A 17,838-nucleotide genomic window follows, 5' to 3' on the forward strand; every position below is an offset into this window, starting at 1 on the left:
AGACATTGGCATCCTTTTCTTGTGTTTGCCATGACTGGGGCTTGAACTCAGATCTGTGGGCACTCTTAGCTTTTTCCACTCAAGGGCTGCACTCTACCACTTGAGCCACACCACCACTTTTGGCTTTTTGGTGGTTCATTAGATAAGAGTCTAATGGACTTTCCTGCCTGGGTTGGCTTGGGATTGTGATCCTCAGATCTCAGCTTCCTGAGTAGCTAGGATTATAGGCGTGAGCCACCCACACTGGTAAAACCTCTTGAGGTCTTTGTTCACCTGAGAATTAGGTGTAAAGAAGGGCACCGACCCACAGGGTTATGGTTCAGATTAAAGGACCAGACACATATCCTGTATACAGCTGGTGCTTAGTAAATGTTAGTGCTGTCACTCCCTTGCTTTTCAGCCCGTTTTATACTAGCTATCCTCATCCACAGACGGCTAAGAAATCTGGAAGAAGTCAGAAAGTGAAGCTGGAGAATTTAATTCCTAATGGCTGACCTTTGCAATTGGGACATCTACCAACATCCCCCCCCCCCCAACCCAGATGGGGGCTCAGGCGGGGCTTTGCTGATTGTCACAGTTGAGGTGCCAGAACTGAGTTTTAAGGGACCCCAGCTGGCCACTCCTGGGCAGGACGGAGTGGCGGGCGGGGACGCAGCTGGGGCAGCAGCAGGAGAGGCAGGCAGGTTTGTGGGCCATCGAGGCGGCAGGGAGGGGGGCGGGTGGCCACCTGGGCGCCCCTGCTGTCTACCCTCAGGGCCCCAGACCCCCTTCCTCCAGCCCATGCCGGCCTTGGGGGCTGGGAGACAGGCTGTCCGAGTTGGGAGCCTCCCCATCGGGTCCCCAGGAGCCACCACCGGGGTCGACGGGCTCCAATCGCAAGGCTGGCAGTAGGCCCAGGCCTCGGGGCACCGCCGGGGGGAAGGCCCAGGGGCCAGGCAGCCCTGAGGATCCTTCTCCGCTGCTGCCCCGGCTGCCACCGCCACTGCCCCGATCAGGGGCCGGCCGGGGCAGCTGGCGGCTCTGCGGCGAGGGACTCCGGCTGGCACCGCGGCGTTCTCGCGAGGAGGGCCGCAGGGCGAGACTGGGGAAGCGGGCGAGGCCCGGGCTCCGACTCCGGTGGCGCTTGGACTTGCCAGGACTAGGGCTGCGGGACTTGGGTGCGAGTAATTCTAGGGTGCTGTCGTCCTCGCCCTCCGAGCTGGTGCCAGAGCTGTCGGTGCTGCTGCTGGCCGACTCTGAGGTAGGCAGCGAGATCTGGGGAGGGGCGGGGGGGAAAGGCGAGTTGGGGTACACTGATCACCGAGGCACCCCGCTCCTCAGCCTGGCCCCCGAGGTCCGGAGGTGGATCACGGGAGGTCGGCCTATTGGTCAGTGGCAGCAGAGTGAAGGGGTCCCCCTGGGTCCCCCACTCAGGCCCCTTTACCTGGAAGGGTTCCGTGACTCCGATGAGGATGCTGTGGTGGTGGCTGTAATAACCCAGGATGAAGTCGCCATGGCCTTTGGGCAAGGAATCCTCACTGAAGGTCACCTAGGGGGGGGGGGGCAAAGGGACAGGCCGGAGCTGGGGGTCAGGTGAGCAGCCTCAAGACACCCCCCCCAACCCCTAGCTGAGTCCTGAGGTCACCAGGGTGTGGGGACTTCGCCTTCCCACCCTGCCCTCCTTTGAATCACCTGGTAGATGCTGCCGTCCACATCTTCGTGTTTGGCCCAGACATAGGCCACGTAGTCCTTGCAATGCCGAAAACCCACCTGAAGAGAGAGCGAGCAGGGCCCTGAGCCCCAGTGCCAGCATCCGATCAGATGTCACATCCAACGGTGCACCAGGCTCCGCCAGGCCCGCTCCTCCCCTAGGACCAGGCTCCACCCAGCCCCGCCCCTCTCACCCTGTACAAGCCAATCCAGTCCCAGGAGCTGCGGGCGAACACAGTTTCCATGCGGTACCTCACCACAGCTTGCTCTGGCCGCACCCACTCATCCGCCACCTCCAGCCGCACCAATGGCACATCGTCCCTAAAGGCAAACTGCCCAGGCAAAAACAGGATCAGAGGGTGACATCAGAGGACATCCTGTAGCATCCCATGCACCGAAGACTCTCAGCAGAGAGGAAGGCATGTGAGCCCATTTCACAGAATGCAAAACTGAGGGGAAACAGGTTTAAGATCCCGGGGCTGTCACCCAGGATCACATCTGTGGTCCGAGTTACTTGGGAGGCCGAGATCTGAGGGTGACAGTTTGAAGCCAATCCAGGCAATAAAACCCATGTCTTTTGGTCTCCAATTAATTACCTCTCAAAAAACCCCAGAAATGGAGCTATGGCTCAAGTGGTAGACTGTTAGTCTATCAGGACCCAGGCCCTGAGTTTAAGCCACAGGACTGGCATTAAATTTAAAAAAAAAACAAAACACTAGGCTGGGCGCTGGTGGCTTACACCTGTAATCCTAACTACTCAGGAGCAGGAAAGTCTGCGAGAATCATCTCCAATAAACCACTACAAACCGGAAGAGTGCAGAGACAGCGCCCAAGCCCAGAGTTCAAGCCCCATGACCAAAAAAACCACCACCACCACCACCACCACCACCAACAACAACAACAACAACCAGGTCTAGGATAAATGTCAAACTTTCTATTTCTCAGTCCAGGGTTCCTTCTATTTGATGCCTCTTGAATAGGTGAGTAAGAACTTAGCTTTTGTTTTTCTTTCTGTACTGGTGTTTTGAACTCAGATCTTCCTACTTGCTAGGTTTGGTGAGTGCTCTACTACTTGAGCAGTACCCCCCACCAGCCCTTTATGATTTAACTTATTTTTTTCAGATAGGGTCTCACTTTTTTGCCCAAGGCTGGCTTCAGATTAGGATCCTCCTACCACTTCCTCCTGAGTAGCTGGGATTACAGGCGTGACTCACCATGCCTGGCCCTGCAATCCAGCTTTGAAGTTATCAAACCCTTGATTTAGCCCAGGCTCTGTCATTGTCAGGTTATATAATGGACAAATAAATCCCTCAGCCTCTCTGAGTTGAACCCAGGGCTCTTTGTAAACTTGAGGGTTCTTATTTAACACTGCGGTTATTCTTCTGCTTTACTGGATATCCCATAAACTTCCCCCATCTAACAATATACTGAATAAATGATTTGCCTGTGGTCCTAGCAAAATAGACAACATTCTGGGTGGGTATCTAGAGGCCTCAGGCTCTGCTACTAAAGTCCTGTGTGAACATCCCAATATTTCTTTTCCTATCTGAAGGTTTTTGCATTGTTTTGTGCTGTGGCTGTGGATTGAACTCAGGGCCTTGAACTCTGGCGCTCTACCCTTGAGCAGCCACACCCCTCCACTTTCAAGGATTTTGCTGGTTAATTGGAGATGGAGTCTCTCAGACTGTTCTGTCCAGGCTGACCTCACCCTGTGATCCTCTGAATTTCAGACTCGAGATTTGCTAGGATGACAGGTGTGAGCCACTAGTGCTTGGCTATATAAAGTCTGAAAGTCCAATGAACAATTGATCTATTACCAACACATGAAGACAAATTATAACCATGAATATGTGTTTCCGAAGACTGGCCAAGCTAAGTGACTGTGTGTGTGTTTGTGTGTGTGTGTGTGTGTGTGTGTGTGTGTGTGTGTGTGTGTCCTGACTGGTAGTAGTGTTTCTGGGGTGGCAGCCAGGGCCTTGGCCACCTGTGTCCCTAGGGGAAGGGCCCTCAGATGGTGCCAGCTCAGGTCTTTGTCTACTCCCCTGTTGATCTGGTTTCAAGTTTCTTTCCCTCAGCTTCTGTTCAGGGAAACTGTTCCAGAAGAAACCAGTACATTCTCTCTCTGTCCCTAGGTTCCTAACCAATGTGAAAATGTCCTCCAAAGCCTTGCAAGGTCAAAGCTGTTCAGGCCTATTCTGACTGTGTTATCTTGGGTAGAGGCTTATGTTCTCAGAACCTCGCTTTCTCTCGCTGGGAAAGCAGGAAAGCAAACGTGCACATCTCCAGGTCCTTACAGCATTCAAGGAAATGACATCTGTAAAGCACCTGGTATAAAGTAGGTCTTTAGTAGGTAGCCTTAATTTTCAATCCTCCCTCCTTTAGACTCCAGACTGCTGGGAATACATACCATGCCTGGCTCATGGTAACTTAAAAACAAAAAACTCTTCTTTTTAGAAGGAGTAAGATTGACTGGAACATATTGTAAATGTGTAGAGTAACAATGAAATCTCCCTCAGCAGAACTAATAAACCAAACAACCAGGTGCTGAGTGGCTTATGCCTGTAATCCTAGCTACTCGGGAGGCTGAGATCTGAGAATCAAGGCTCAGAGCCAGCTCAAGCGGACAAATCTGAATGACTCTTATTTCCAAAACTAACCAGCAAAAATCCATAACACTAGGCATGGCTGATTGTCACAGTTGGGAGCGAGAGCACATCGCCCTGACTTCATATCCTAATAACAGCAACAAACAAAACTTGTATCACTTTTGTCTTCATTTTTCTTTTTGTGGCACTGGGGCATATGCTAGGGGTATGTTCTACCACTGATCTACATTCCCAACCCCAAGTAGCTTTCTCATTTTATTTTGGTGCTGGTACTGGGGCTTGAACTCAGGCCCTGAGTGCTGTCCCTTAGCTTTTTTTGCTCACAGCTCATGCTTTACCACTTGAGCCACAGCTTCCCTTTTAGGTAATTTTTTTTGGTCATGGGGCTTGAACTCATGGCCTGGGTACAGTCCCTGAGCTCTTAAGCTCAAGACTAGCGCTCTACCACTTGGGCCACAGTGCCACTTCCGGTTTTCTGGTGGTTAATTAAAGGTATGAATCTCACAGACTTTCCTGCCCAGGCTGGCTTTGAACCGTGATCCTCAGCCTCAGCCTCCTGAGTAGCTAGGCTTACAAGCCTGAGCCACTGGAGCTTGGCTAGGTAATCTTTTCTCAAGAACAGAGGCCTTAGTTGGGTGCTGGTGGCTCATGCCTGTAATCCTAGCTATTCAGGAAGCTGAGATCTGAGGATTATGGTTCAAAGTCAGCCTGGGCAGGAAAGTCCACGAGATTCATCTCCAATTAACCACCAGAAAATTGGAAGTGGAGCTGTGGCGCAAAGTGGTAGAGAACTAGACGAGCAAAAAAGCTCAAGGATACCACCCAGGCCCTGAGTTCAAGCCTCAGTATAAGCACCAGAATAAAATAATAAAATAAAAAAGCTACTTGGGGATATAGCTCAAAAAAAGAAAAGAAGGAAGGAAGGAAGTCTGGACAAGGCAGGAAGGACAATGTGGAGAGAAAAAAAAGTAATTCTCAAGGGGAAGTCTCTGAGGGTTAAAACTATCCAAGGACACAGGAAGCCAGGCACAGGCAGATTTCCATTGCTAGCTGAGGATTTTGGCCAGTGTCCCACTGACTGACCACGTGACAAAGCTACCAGGCAAACCTTCTCCAGTAGTCAGGACTCTTATCAGATCCAGTGACTCGGAGAATCCAGAGTTTGGGTTTCATGTTTGGGAGATGAGAATCTACCCTGTTGTGCTCTGTCACTGAGCTTTTGTGTAACATGGAACCCATACCAACCTCAATAGGAGCCCCAGATTCTCCCTGAGAAGAAAAGAGAGAGCTGGACTAATATGAGCTCTGACATCTGGTTTCTAACATTCTAATAGTATCACTTTTTTTTTTCCAGTCCTGGGGCTTGAACTCAGGGCCTGGGCCCTGGAAAGATGATCACTTTTTATGTTGGCAACCAGGAACTTCAATCCTAAATCTCAAGCTAAGCACTAGTAGCTTATGAGTATAATCCTAGCTACTCAGGAGGCTGAGATCTGAGGATTGTGGTTTGAAGTCATCCCAAGCACAAAAGTCTGGGAGATTCTTATCTCCAGTAAACTACCAAAAGGCCAGAAGTAGAGCAGTGGCTCAAGTGGTAGAACCCTAGCCTTGAGCAAAAGGACAGACAGTGCCAAGACCATGAGTTCAAGCCCCAGGACTGATAACACACACACACACACACACACAAACACACACACACACACACACACACATTGGGTTTGAACTTGGGGCCTTACACTTGTTAGACAAATGTTCTACTACCACTCACCTTTTTTTTTTTTTCTTGCCTCCTAACTCTTCCTTATAATGGCTGTGTGACCCTGGGGCAAGGTATGTGTCTCTGAGCCTCAGCATCCTCATATAAAAATAAGAGATCATAACATCCTCCCCTCCCCATGATTCACCTAAGGACAGGCCAAGTGCAAAGGCTGACTGGTGTGCAGCTGGATGCTCAGCTCAGTCCAAAGACATCTTAAGAGGAAGAGAAAGATGAGCTGGTGGCTTGCATCTGTAATCCTAGTGCTCAGAGAAGGTGGAGATCAGAGAATCAAAGTTTGAAGCCAACCTCAGGAAGGAAAGTGAGACTTTTATCTCCAATTATCCACCAAAAAGCCATAAGTTGAACATGTGGCTCAAGTGGTAGAACACCACCAGCCACCAGCCTTGAGCAAAAAGTTCAGGAGAGAGAGAGAGAGACAGAGACAGAGACAGAGAGAGAGACAGAGACAGAGAGAGAGAGAGAGAGAGAGAGAGAGAGGTGAGAGGGGCTAAGAACTCACCTGTAGGACGAACTGGGCAGCCACTGGCTTGTGGTCACTGACTGTATATTCCATATGGCTTCGGTAGCTGTGCTGGGTCACCTGGAGCCGATGGCTCTCCCGTCCTGAGGGGCTGGGGCCTCCACCTGGAGCCTTGACCTTCCACAGGATACGATCTGTCCAGGCTGGCTTCCTCTTCTTTGCACTGTAGTGGGTGGTCATAGCCTGAGTTTAAGGGACTTGAGAGAGTGTTCAAAGCACAGGCCCAGCCTTGCCTCCTGCCCCTCTCCTTACAGTCTCCCTTTTCTAGAACACGAAAGCCTATGTCCCAGCTGGGCACTGGTGATTCATGTCTGTAATCCTAGCTTCTCAAGGAGGCTGAGATCTGAGGATCGTGGGGGCAAAGCTAGACCAGGCAGGAAAGTCTGTAAGGCTCCTATTACCAATGAATCACCAAAAAGGCAGAAGTGGAGCTATGGCTCAAGTAGTAGAGCACTACTAGCCTTGAGCAAAAGAAGCTCAAGGGCAGTGACCAGACCCTGAGTTGGAGTCCCAGGACGGTCACAAAGCAAACAAAAGCCTATGCCCTCACCTCATCCAGCTGCTCACCTGGTGTCGTATTTGTTAGTACCCACGTCAAACTTGAAGGTGGGAGCAAAGTTAAGGGGTCCCTCCTGGAAGCCCTTCAGGATGGGCCATGTGTTCTTGGCCATGTTGAGCTGTGGGGTTCCAGAAGGGCAAAATTGGACAACAGCTTAGGCTTTCCAGCATCTGGAAGTTGAGTGTGTTGGGGGTGGGAGGTGGCTGGTGAGGGCAAGGACCAAAACTTAAGGTCCACGTGTATCCCGGGACATGCTTTGTGTGCTTGGGAGTGTGGGGTAGGGGTTAGGATTCCCTACCTGGTCCTTTTCCCAGAGCTGATGGAGCTGGTCGCTGTCGATGGCGAATTTGACAAAGTGCAGGTCATAGCTCTCGATGCGGAAGTTCAGGTCCCCAAACCAGAACACAAGGCTGTTCACAGATGGGAGTTGGGGGAGGTCCATGGGATGGAAGGGCTCAGTCTAGATCCTTCCTGGGCCCCATCCAACACGATGGCACTGGCGCTTCTGGCGATGCAGTGGATGGGTGGGCGGCACCAGACCCTCCAGCCAGCCAAGGAGCAGAGGGGAGTGGGGAGAGCGGGGTCTAGAGGAAATTCGGTTGGGATCCCCAGGAAGATCCTGCCCCTCAGCGAAGCTCCACCCCTCTCCATCAAAATGCCACCTGCCACCCACCCTTCCTCCCAGACAGGCATCAAGCATCCCTGCTACAGTCCCGGCCGGGTCCATACTCGTGATCTAGGATGCCGTGCGCTCCGGGGCCCTGGAACTGCTGAAGGCTAAGGATGGTTTGAAAGTTGTCCTTGCGCTGCTCGGCCTTGTCCATGTGGGCTGGCAGGTGGCAGTTCAGGAAGCAGAGCATGTGCCCGAAGGCCGCTAGGCGCACGCTCACTCCACCCTTGTTACCCTATGGGGCGGGAGGCGGGGGTTGACAGGTCATGGGCGTGGCCTGGGCAAGGAGGCGAGGCCAGAGGTGGGAGAGAATTGGGGGGGCGAAGGGGTGGACGAGGCTTGGACGGGGTGGGTCCTAGGGAAAGAGGCAGAGCCCTGGGGCAGGGCAGTGAGGCGAAGGGGGCGTGGTCTAGGGCATGGGCGTGGCGTTGAGCGGGGCTTAGATCCTAGGGAAAGAGGCAGAGCCCTGGGGCAGGGCAGTGAGGCGAAGGGGGCGTGGTCTAGGGCATGGGCGTGGCGTTGAGCGGGGCTTAGATCCTAGGGAAAGAGGCAGAGCCCTGGGGCAGGGCAGTGAGGCGAAGGGGGCGTGGTCTAGGGCATGGGCGTGGCGTTGAGCGGGGCTTAGATCCTAGGGAAAGAGGCAGAGCCCTGGGGCAGGGCGGGGAGGGAAGGGGCGTGGCCTAGACACGTGGGCGTGTTCTAGAGAAGGGGCGTGGTGTTAGGGGCAGGGCAGGCAGCAGGGGCCAAGGCGTGCAGAGTTCTGGAGGGACCTTGCAGAAGCCTGGTGATCGCGGGACAAATCAATGGCCAATCCTTGGGCCTCTTTCCCCACTAAACCCCTTCTGGAGGCCGCTCCCATGCTCACCCAGTAGCCACCCAGGCCAGTGCGCGTGCAATCTGTTTGCACGTCCCGCAAGAAGGGCAAGTGGTAGTACTTGGCGAACAGCAGAAGGATGACACCCTGCATCCGGACTGTACTCACCTGCAGGAGGAAGGGGACAAGGTGTGGGGACGATGTGTCCCCGCCCCCTCCCACCTCTGCTTTTCCTCCTGCTCGTCAAATTCTGATGAATCAAGGCAGAAACGGGCCAGGATTTCCACAGGGGTCCCTGCTTGTCCAAAGGGTGGAGGTTTTTTTTGGGAGGAGGGAGGGAGGAGTGGATGCATTACCAGCACGAAGTTGAAGGGCCCTAGAGCGTCCATGAAGAGCTCACTCCACTGGTCAGTGAAGAGAGCATCCTTGAGGCGCTTGTTGATCATGGAATTGACTTCCTGCAACCTGAGGACATGAGGGAGAGGTGGCCATCGGGTTGGAGGGGCAATTTAGAAGCCCCTGCCACTAGGTGAGGGTCTAGGAAGCCCCAGGGTCTCAGGAAAGGATCCCCCCCCACCCCTGCCCCTCACCCTATGGCGATCATATCTGCACCATCACTGTTATCGCCGCCACCCAGGTGGAGGAGAGAGGTGACATCATCAGGGGGCATGGCGGTCCCCACATTCCAAGTAACCACAGTGATCCTGGGGAGGTAGAGGCACAGGAAGGTTCACTGCTGGGCTCTGTTACCCACAGTGGGCCCAGCACCCCTCCTACTAGACTCTCCCTGGAGAAACAAACACAGGAAGGAGCCATCCCTTAGAAAGAGATGCTGTCTTTTTAAAAGTCCCACTGGGGCCTACAGCCCTCCCAAGGAGAAATCATTAAAAGGAAACCAGGAGAATACATCACCACCCTGTAAAGACTGGCTAGTGTTGCAAGCACAAGCCCCAATGACTGTTCTTGAGAAAGAACCCCTCACCGGAATCCGGGGTCGCTCTTGCAGGTAGGTTGAGCTGACCAAGAGGAGGGTGCCGAGATGGATGTAGGAGAGATGGCGACTGGGGCTTCTGAGGTCTGAAGCTTAGGACTCAGGCACCTGCCAGCCCCTGCAGTATGGGTGCCAGGCCCTGAACCCTGGCTGCCAGACCCTGGACTCTGGGTGCCAGACCCTGGACTCTGGGTGCCAGACTTTGGTCTCTGGGTGTCAGGCCCCGCACCCTGGGTGCCAGGCCTGGGGAGAGCCACCTCAGGGGTTGGGGGAACACAGGTAGAACGGTTTGGGGAACGGCTTGGGGAGCGGCTGGGAGACCGGGGTGGCTTGGGCAGAGGTGGGGGCACAGTCTGGCCTGAGGAGGTTCCTGGCCGGAAGGTAGGTGACAACAGTCCAGGGGAGCGAGTGCCAGACTCTGGAAGGCTGGTACCCACCTCCAAGGGTAGGGTGTGGGGTGGGCGTGGCAGGACAGGATCTTCAGGGCTATTGCGGGAGGCTTCAGGCCGGGCTCGGAAGGAAGGAGAAACCCGGGGGTCTGGGGAGGTTTGGATTAAGGCTGGGGAGCTGGTAGGAGCAGATGCCTGAGCTGGAGGCTGGAGACGACCCTCAGAAGGGGGAAGAGGTCTAGGGGCTGGGACATCCCTCTGTTTAGCTGGTGTCCATCCCATAGAAACTGGGGCTGATATTGCAGATGCTGGAGTCAAAGACTGCTCCTGACAAGGAGACAGAATTGGACTAGGCACCGGGGAAGGGCTGGAGGGGGATGGAAGAGGATGCTCCTGAGAAGCCAGGGCCAGGCTTAGGCCCGAGGCTGCCAGTGCTGGTTTAGATCCCATGGAGGTGGGTGACAATGGCTTCTGGTCCTTGGAGGTTGGAGCTTGACTGGGTCCCAGAGAGCTTGGTGGCTGCCTTGGCATTGCTGAGGCTGAGATTACAAGCTGCCCCAGTGATGTGGGGGCTAAGACTGAAGCTGAGGTGGCTGGGGGAGGCTTGGCGCCCGCTGAGGCAGATACCACCAATTGGCTCACAGATGTAGGGGCCGGACTGGAGCTGTGGGGGGCAGGGGCTCTTTTCTGTCCCCCAGGGGTAGACAGTGGAGCCAGGATGGGCCGGGGAGATGCCAGAGCCAGCCTTGGCCCCTCTGAGGAAGGTGATGTAGCTGCTCGAGGTCCCACAGGTGCCAGAGCCAGCCTGGGTTCTGAGGGTACCGGGGCTGTGTTCTTGGCTGGGTGCTGAAAACTTGAGTCCACCTTGGAAAGGACAAGTCAATGAATGACTCAGAGTGTCCCTAACTAGAGGGTGGAACCTCAGCTTCCACTAGTACACCCTATCTAACTGAAACAAACCAACCAACAAGGCACAAGGAAGTCCTTCCTACTATCTCACGCCAATCCATTCTGCTGCAGGTCAGTTTCTCTTTGGGAAGAGAAAAGACGCAACATCCTGGCCCCTCACACTTGAAAATCTCTTTCACAGATAGAGAAAATGATTTTTTCTTTTAAAGGCAGCATATGAGATCGAATTTTTCCTGATTTTTCTGCCTACAATGGGCAGCCTCTCTGGGCAGGTCTCTTACTCCAGTTTCTCCAGTACTTGGAGCAAGGGCTACTGACCTCACACCCAAGGGGGACACAGAACTCAGTTTGTTAAATCTCTCTCCCCTCCTCCACAGTGCCCAAATATACTCAGCTTCCGTCCCCCCTCCCTCCCAACACACTCCAATAGGGCACCAGATCCCCCAACTCCTGTCCCCTGCCTGTCCTCCGCCATTCCCAAAGCTCCAAGCACAAGCAAGAACTGGGAACTGAGCTGGCCCGTTCCATGTGACTTCAAGCAACACTTCTCTGTCCTGGGCCTCAGTTTCCCTCTTGGTAAAATGAACAATCTGGGCAAAGGGTCCTTAGTGTCATCACCTCTACATGTACGAGCCCAGTATTTCTAAGAGTTCCATGGAGAAGAATGAGTCTATTGTAGCAAGAATGGTTGATCCTGGTACATCTCCTCCATACCCAGGCTGTGCCCTTGTAACCCCTCCACCCTCTCCCAAGTCTGGAAGGACAACAAGCGAGGTTTCGCCCTTGTGTCTGGCAAGGGGGTAGCAGCAGGGTGCTCCACAGCCCATCCATCCTGTCTTTTGGAGGTCCTTGGATAAAGCATCCTTTGCCAGAGAGGAAAGAAGAAGGTCTAAATTCACCCTCCAGTGGCCTCATCTCTGCCTCCAGAGACGCAATTCTGTCTGTCCCGTGTCCTTCTCGCTTCAGAGAACCTGGAACTCTGCCTCCACATACCTCCCTTCTCAAACTCAACTCTTACAGAGTCTGCATTTGGGGCGTCCTTCTTGGAGGCAAGTGTCCCACTTTGTGCCTGCCCCCCCCCTCCCCGCCAGCCACCACACCGCCTCCAGCACTCACAACCTAACACACCCCAGACATCACATAGTTCCAGTCTTCAGAAACAAGACCCCACCACCCCCTTGTGTCTGCATTGGCTCAGAGAGGATGAGCAATTTGCCCAAGGTCACACAGCAAAGCCGGAGAATGACTGAGTCTCCGAACCCTCCATCCAAAGCTCTCGTGTGCTTTCCTGGAGATGGCTGGCTCAGTGCCCTCCACCCTCCCCAGGGCGACTTCTTTGTCTAGCTCCTGCTTGGCGGGCACAGAGGAGTGCCAATCCCTTAGGCAGGGGCAGCAGGGTGCCTGCAGTGTGTGTGTGGGGGTGTGAGCCCAATGATCAGGGATTGGAGGACTAGATTGGGAGGGGGTGTCTCTTACCTTGGAGGGTGTACCAGTTTGAGAAGGCCCATGGAGCACAGGTGAGGGGCCCAAGCTCCCCGGGGTCCCTAGCCTCCTGCTGTCCCCACTGCTCCGGCCCTCCATTTCTGCAGCCCCCGGCAGGCAGCCCGGCTCCCTTGGGCTCAGGCTCCAGCTCCGCAGCTCCCAGGAACCAGTGATGTCATCAGCCCGTTTCAACCTGCTGAGAATTTAAAGGCACAGGCGCCCACTTCCCAGCGTGGAGGTGGCCAGGGCAAGGTGGGTTCCTCCCTGGGGAGTCTTTCAAGCTGGCTGCTGAGGCCGGAATGGCCATGCAGAACAGAGAGTGCCCATCAGCCTTGGCATAGTCCCAAATGGAGGCTTGGGGGTGGGAGGAGGCTCTCTACCCCCCCCCCCTCATCCTCCAGCCAGTAGGCTGCAGGCTCCAGGGAGGGGTACTGACCCACCTACAGGTAGGGCAGAGACAAGTAGTACAGCACCAAGGCCTCAGAGACACCCGAGGCCCTGCCCCATCCCATAGCCTTTCTGACTCCAGGCCTTGCTGCGGGGTGTGGGGAGGTACCCTTGCCCCACTTTCCAGCCTCAGTACCACTTCTAGCTCCCCCTCCTTCCATGCCCCCCCCCCAGTTCTATTCTTCCCACTTTAGAACCAGACAGCCAGGCTCCAGCCATTGGAATGCTCTCCCATCTCAGCCCCAGCTCTCTTCTGCAGACAGCCCTCACTGCGTTCAAATGCCTCCACACGAGGCCTGTCCCGCCCCCTTCCGCTCAGCTCTCCTCAGTCCAGCACTCACTAGGTATGTATGGTCCTGGAAGGTACTTACTCAGTGACCATCTCTTAAGGTTCGGGGAGAAAAATAACTTTCCAATCCAAGTCTAGCCTGAGCCAAGTGTGAGGGAAGGAAAGTGGGGTGGAGAAAAGGCTAGCATTGGGGAAATCGATTTGGCAGAGGTGTCCAAAACAGACCTAGACCTGGGCGCTGGTGGCTCATGTATATTGATTTAAGGATCATGGTTCCAGACCAGCTTGGGCAGAAAAGTCCATCTCCAATTAACCAGCGAAAGGCCAGACTGGAGGTGTGCCTTGAGTGGTACAGCACCCAGTCGTGAGTGCTGAGTATGCAAATAAGCTGAGCAAAAGCACAAGGTCCTAAGTTCCACTACTGGCACAAACAACAGCAATGAAGTAAAATCACAAATACCAGGCCTTGGAGCTCGAATGGGCAAGACCTGGAAGACAACATGGTCCCCAACAGACCTAGAGAAATGTCTGTTGAATGAATGAATGAAATAGAAGAGTGAATGAGTTATGAAGGCAAATTTGGCCAAATGGATATGGGCTTTCTTTCTTTCTTTTTTTTTTCTCCAGGGCTGAGGACCGAACCCAGGGCCTTGTGTGCGCCGGGCCGGCACCCTTCTGCTGGGCTAAACCCCAAGCCCTATGGGCTTTAGTTCTATCTTTTATCCTTTCCTATCTAAAATAAAAATTAATTCACCTGATGCCAATTGCTCATGCCTAACAGTCCTAGTAACTAAGGAGGCTAAGATCTGAGGATTATAGTTCAAAGCCAACCCAGAAAAAAGTCCAAGAGACTCTTATTTTCAATAAATCACCAAAAATAAATCACTAAATATCTGTAAATGGAAAGGTGGCTTAAGCGGTAGAGCATCATCCTTGAGTGAAAAAGCTAAGGGACAGCACCCAGGCCCTGAGTTCAAGCTCCAGTACTGGTGCACATGTGTGTGCATGCGTGCACACACACACACACACACACACACACACACACACACACAAATGGTAGATTCCTTAGAGAGGACCAATCTCACTCAGTTCACATAAAAAGTGTTGTGAGGGCTGGGGATGTGGCTCAGTGGTAGAGTGCCTGCCTAGCATCTATGAAGCCCTGGGTTCAATTCCTCAGTACCACATAAAAAGGAAAAGCAGGAAGTGGTGCTGTGGCTCAGTGGTAGAGCGCTAGCCTTGAGCACAGAGGGGCTCAGGGACAGAGTCCAGGCCCCAGGTTCAGGGCCAGCCCCCAGGACTGGCAAAAAAAAAAAAAAAGTGACTGCTGGGCATCAATGGCTCACACCTATAATCCTAGCTACTGAGGAGGCTGAGATCTGAGGATCACGATTCAAAGCCAGCCTGGGCAGAAAAGTCCGTGAGACTCTTATCTCCAATTAACCACTAGAAAACCAGATGTGGCACTGTGGCTCAAGCAGTAGAGTGCTCACCTTGAGCTGAAGAGCACAGGGACAGCGCCCAAGCCCAGAATTCAAGCCCCACGACCAACCAAAAAAAAAAAAAAAAATGCTGTGAGTTCTGTGTTGGGTGCCCTGCACTCCCTATTGGTCAGCAGTCATGGGCCTCTAGTCCTCTATGAAAAGCACATAGACAGATGCCTCAGGCTTGTCTCCTGAGTGGGCTTCCCATCTTGGCTGGACTGTCCGTACTCAGGGTCACCGCGGGAAGGTCTTTGTGAGGCTGGAGCTTGCAGTGTGGTAAAGATACAGGCCATGTCAGGGTGCTGGGGTAGACACTTTTGTGGACAGTGATGGCAGAGATGGTGACTGACAGTGGATCTGATGACTTCGATGACTGTGAAGATGGAGGGCTGATGTGATCAGGTGATCAGCTGATAGATAAGGAGGCTGGTGGTTAGATGGAGAAGAGAACAGGAAAGAGAGCGGGGCAGAGGGTTATGTTAGTGGACATACTAGAGGACACTCTAGTGGACACACTAGAGGATGGAGTTGAACGGGAGAGTGGATGCTGTGGTGACATTCAGGTCTCCATAGAAGTAAGAAAGATAAATTGCCCTTGCCCAGTCCTTGTATTCCCATTTCACAAAAGGTGCAACTAAAAACAAAAACAAATGAGCAAAATACAACTGTTCCCCTCCCCCACAGGAGAGTGCTAACTTCTGTGTCAGTTCTGGAGTACATGGGAGGCAGATCCAGGCCCCAGGGACCATGCTAGGGCTGGGACAGCGACACTAGCATCCTTTGGAACACAGGCGAATGCCATGCACATGATGCTGCAGAGGACTCCTCTGCCCCAGGGAGGAGAGAAAAAAAAAAGAACACAGAATTTCCCATCATCCCCCTCTTTGGAGAGCAGAATGGCCATCAGGGACTTTGTTTCTGGCCTGGCCACTGACTTACCTGGTTGAGGTCCTGATTTGCATAAAACATTAAAAAGATTAGATACACTGGGCTTTGGTGGTTCATGCCTATAATCCTAGCTACTCAGGAGGCTGAGATCTGAGGTTCAAAGCCAGACCAGGCAGGAAAATCCCTGAGACTCTTACCTTGAATAAACCATCAGAAAACTGGAAGTAGTACTATGGCTCAAGTGGTAGAGCGCTAGCTTTGAGCTAAAGAGCTGAGGGACAGCGCCCAGGCCCAGAGTTTATGACCTCCCCCCCAACCCCCCCACCAAAAAAAAACCCCTCACAAACAAACAAAAGAAAACAGTAGGTACCTCCTAAGTTTGTGGTGAAGATGAAGCAAGGGAACACATAGGACATGTTTAGCTTAGAGCTCAGAACAAGCAAGGTCAGGTAAACACTGCTGCCCATCCCCACTATCTTCACAACCATCATCACCATCATCACCATCATCACCATCATCTTCTACTCCAGCTCATCCATTTGGTGGATTCTGAAACTGAGGCCTGGAGTAAACCACTGGGTTCCTGGAAGGAGAAAGAAGGGGTGGTGGGGGGTGGACCCCTGCAGAGAGTTGAGCCCTGGTAGGAGCTATATTTGTGTTCCTGATTTGATGACTAAGAGGGTTGATAACAGACTCTGGGGCTCAGGGCGGCAGGCCGGGGGCAGCTGCCAGGGAGAACCGCCCCCTTGGAGACGGCTGTCTCTTGGGGGTGGAGAGCCCCTTCTGGCTGCCTCCCTCCCCTCCCACTGCAGGGCGAGGCAGTATACCAAGACACAGCCTTACAGCTCATGAAACCCCTTCCTGAAACTCTTGGGGCTCGCTGTTTGGTTCAGCGAAGCTAGGGGAAGGGAGACACGGGTGGGTGACAGACCATCACAGTGAGATTGGCCATAGTCTCCCACTGGATCGGAGAAGTAATGATAGCCCAGTAGTGGCTGGTGTTTGTGGGGAGACAGTAGACAAGTCTCCCCTGCAGATGAATATGGAATCCTGTCTTGGAAAGAGAGTCTAGGATGCCAAATGGAAGAGAAGAAATGCCTGGGGAAGCAGGGAGAATGGCAGGTGCAAAGGTCTGGGTGGGGCTGGGCAGGCATGGAAAGAATGCAAATGGTGGACTTATGCCCTCTTAGCCTTTTGGCTCAGACTAGATCTACTAGGAGCCCAGAATTGAGAACAATCCTTTCCCTTCCTTCCTCTCCCTTATTCCTTCCAGGGGGGCTCCTGACCCACCACGAAAGTCATGCTGTGGTCACTGTGGAAAAAGCCTAGGGAAGATGGAGAGGGTTGTGGGAAAGTGGCAGGATGAAGGGAATTGGGCACAAAAGAGCAATTCTTCTCCCTGAGACTTCACACCAAGTTTCCCTATTGGTAACAAGTGCCATATGCTGTCAGTGACCAGCTTGGCTGGTTCCCACCCTCTGGGGCAGGTGTCATCTGCACCTCCCAAGGCTGCCACTCAGGAAATGGGCTGGAGGAGGAGGGGTGACTTTCCCAAGGTCACACAGCTGGGGCTGAGCACAGGCCTCCCTCCTCCCTCTCTGGCTCCCCCTCCTCCCAGGCAGCCCAGCACCCGCTGTCAGCTGCTCTGAAGTGAGTGGCTATTTTTATTCTAGTGCAGGGGATCTCAAGCAGCAGAGCCATGTAGGTTAGAAGACTGTAGGACACCCAGCCTCAGCAAGCAAGGGGAAACTTCCTGCAGGGACCAGACTCTTGCTCAGTTTGCCTGGGGGAAAGTGGTGGGGGACTCGCATTGCCTTCTCCAGGCTCCCATGTTTCCAGAAACTTCTTTCTTGGAACTCAGAAGACAGCATAGAGCCAGAACAAGCCCTGGTCATGGCCCTGATCCCACAGCTAATTGGAACACTAATCTTGGTGTTGACTGAGCCTTGATCTCATGACCAGACTAAGCCTCTATTCCAGCTCCAGATTGAGGTCTATGACCTGAGAATTGAGCTGTGACTCCAATAACATACTGAGCCCAGATCTAAGCCTGATTTAAAAAAAAAAAAAAGGCCCATTTCAATTTGAGATCTCGACTCTGGACTTAGACTGAGCACTGATCCTTACCTAAGACTGAGCCTAGATCATACATTGATCTCTAACCACAATCCAGAATAACCTTTTGTTTTAGATTGAATCCTGATTCTAGTGGAACATTAGCCTTATCTTGATCACTAACAGAGCCCTAAGCTCTGCTAATCATTGACTTCACCCCAATCTAAGACTGAATCTGACCCTGGGTCATGTAAATTCTGGTGACT

General features: G+C 53.2%; 1 protein-coding gene across 2 annotated transcripts; it reads right to left on the reverse strand.

The window, feature by feature from the left end:
* Positions 1-644: 644 nt before the first annotated feature.
* On the reverse strand, positions 645-12,868 carry Inpp5j (inositol polyphosphate-5-phosphatase J). Of its 2 annotated transcripts, XM_042666347.1 has the most exons (14): positions 12,854-12,868; positions 12,404-12,605; positions 9,621-10,882; positions 9,229-9,342; positions 8,995-9,103; positions 8,690-8,806; positions 7,884-8,059; positions 7,453-7,564; positions 7,163-7,272; positions 6,575-6,758; positions 1,884-2,021; positions 1,672-1,749; positions 1,424-1,528; positions 645-1,254 (listed from the first exon to the last, which is right to left on the reverse strand). In XM_042666347.1, the coding sequence occupies exons 2-14, from the start codon at positions 12,506-12,508 to the stop codon at positions 751-753; spliced, it is 3,114 nt and encodes a 1,037-aa protein (XP_042522281.1). In that variant the 5' UTR covers positions 12,509-12,605; positions 12,854-12,868; the 3' UTR covers positions 645-750. The 2 variants fall into 2 exon arrangements, with proteins under 2 accessions (XP_042522281.1, XP_042522282.1); XM_042666348.1 differs by lacking the exons at positions 645-1,254; positions 12,854-12,868 and having other exon boundaries at positions 1,436-1,528; positions 1,672-1,772; positions 12,404-12,755.
* Positions 12,869-17,838: the final 4,970 nt, after the last annotated feature.

Source organism: Dipodomys spectabilis, unplaced genomic scaffold, assembly GCF_019054845.1.
Source record: "Dipodomys spectabilis isolate Male_0828 unplaced genomic scaffold, ASM1905484v1 ptg000363l, whole genome shotgun sequence".
NCBI lineage: Eukaryota > Metazoa > Chordata > Mammalia > Rodentia > Heteromyidae > Dipodomys > Dipodomys spectabilis.

What these genes read in the sequence shown, in the direction of transcription:
- Inpp5j (XM_042666347.1), bottom strand. Translation starts at nt 12,508, where the DNA reads ATGGAGGGCCGGAGCAGTGGGGACAGCAGGAGGCTAGGGACCCCGGGG. An exon ending in CTGGCCTGGGTGGCTACTGG is followed by an intron (nt 8,060 to 8,689) that starts GTGAGCATGGGA and finishes CCCGCCCCATAG; the next exon opens with GGTAACAAGGGTGGAGTGAG. An exon ending in TGGACGGCAGCATCTACCAG is followed by an intron (nt 1,529 to 1,671) that starts GTGATTCAAAGG and finishes CCCCCCCCCTAG; the next exon opens with GTGACCTTCAGTGAGGATTC.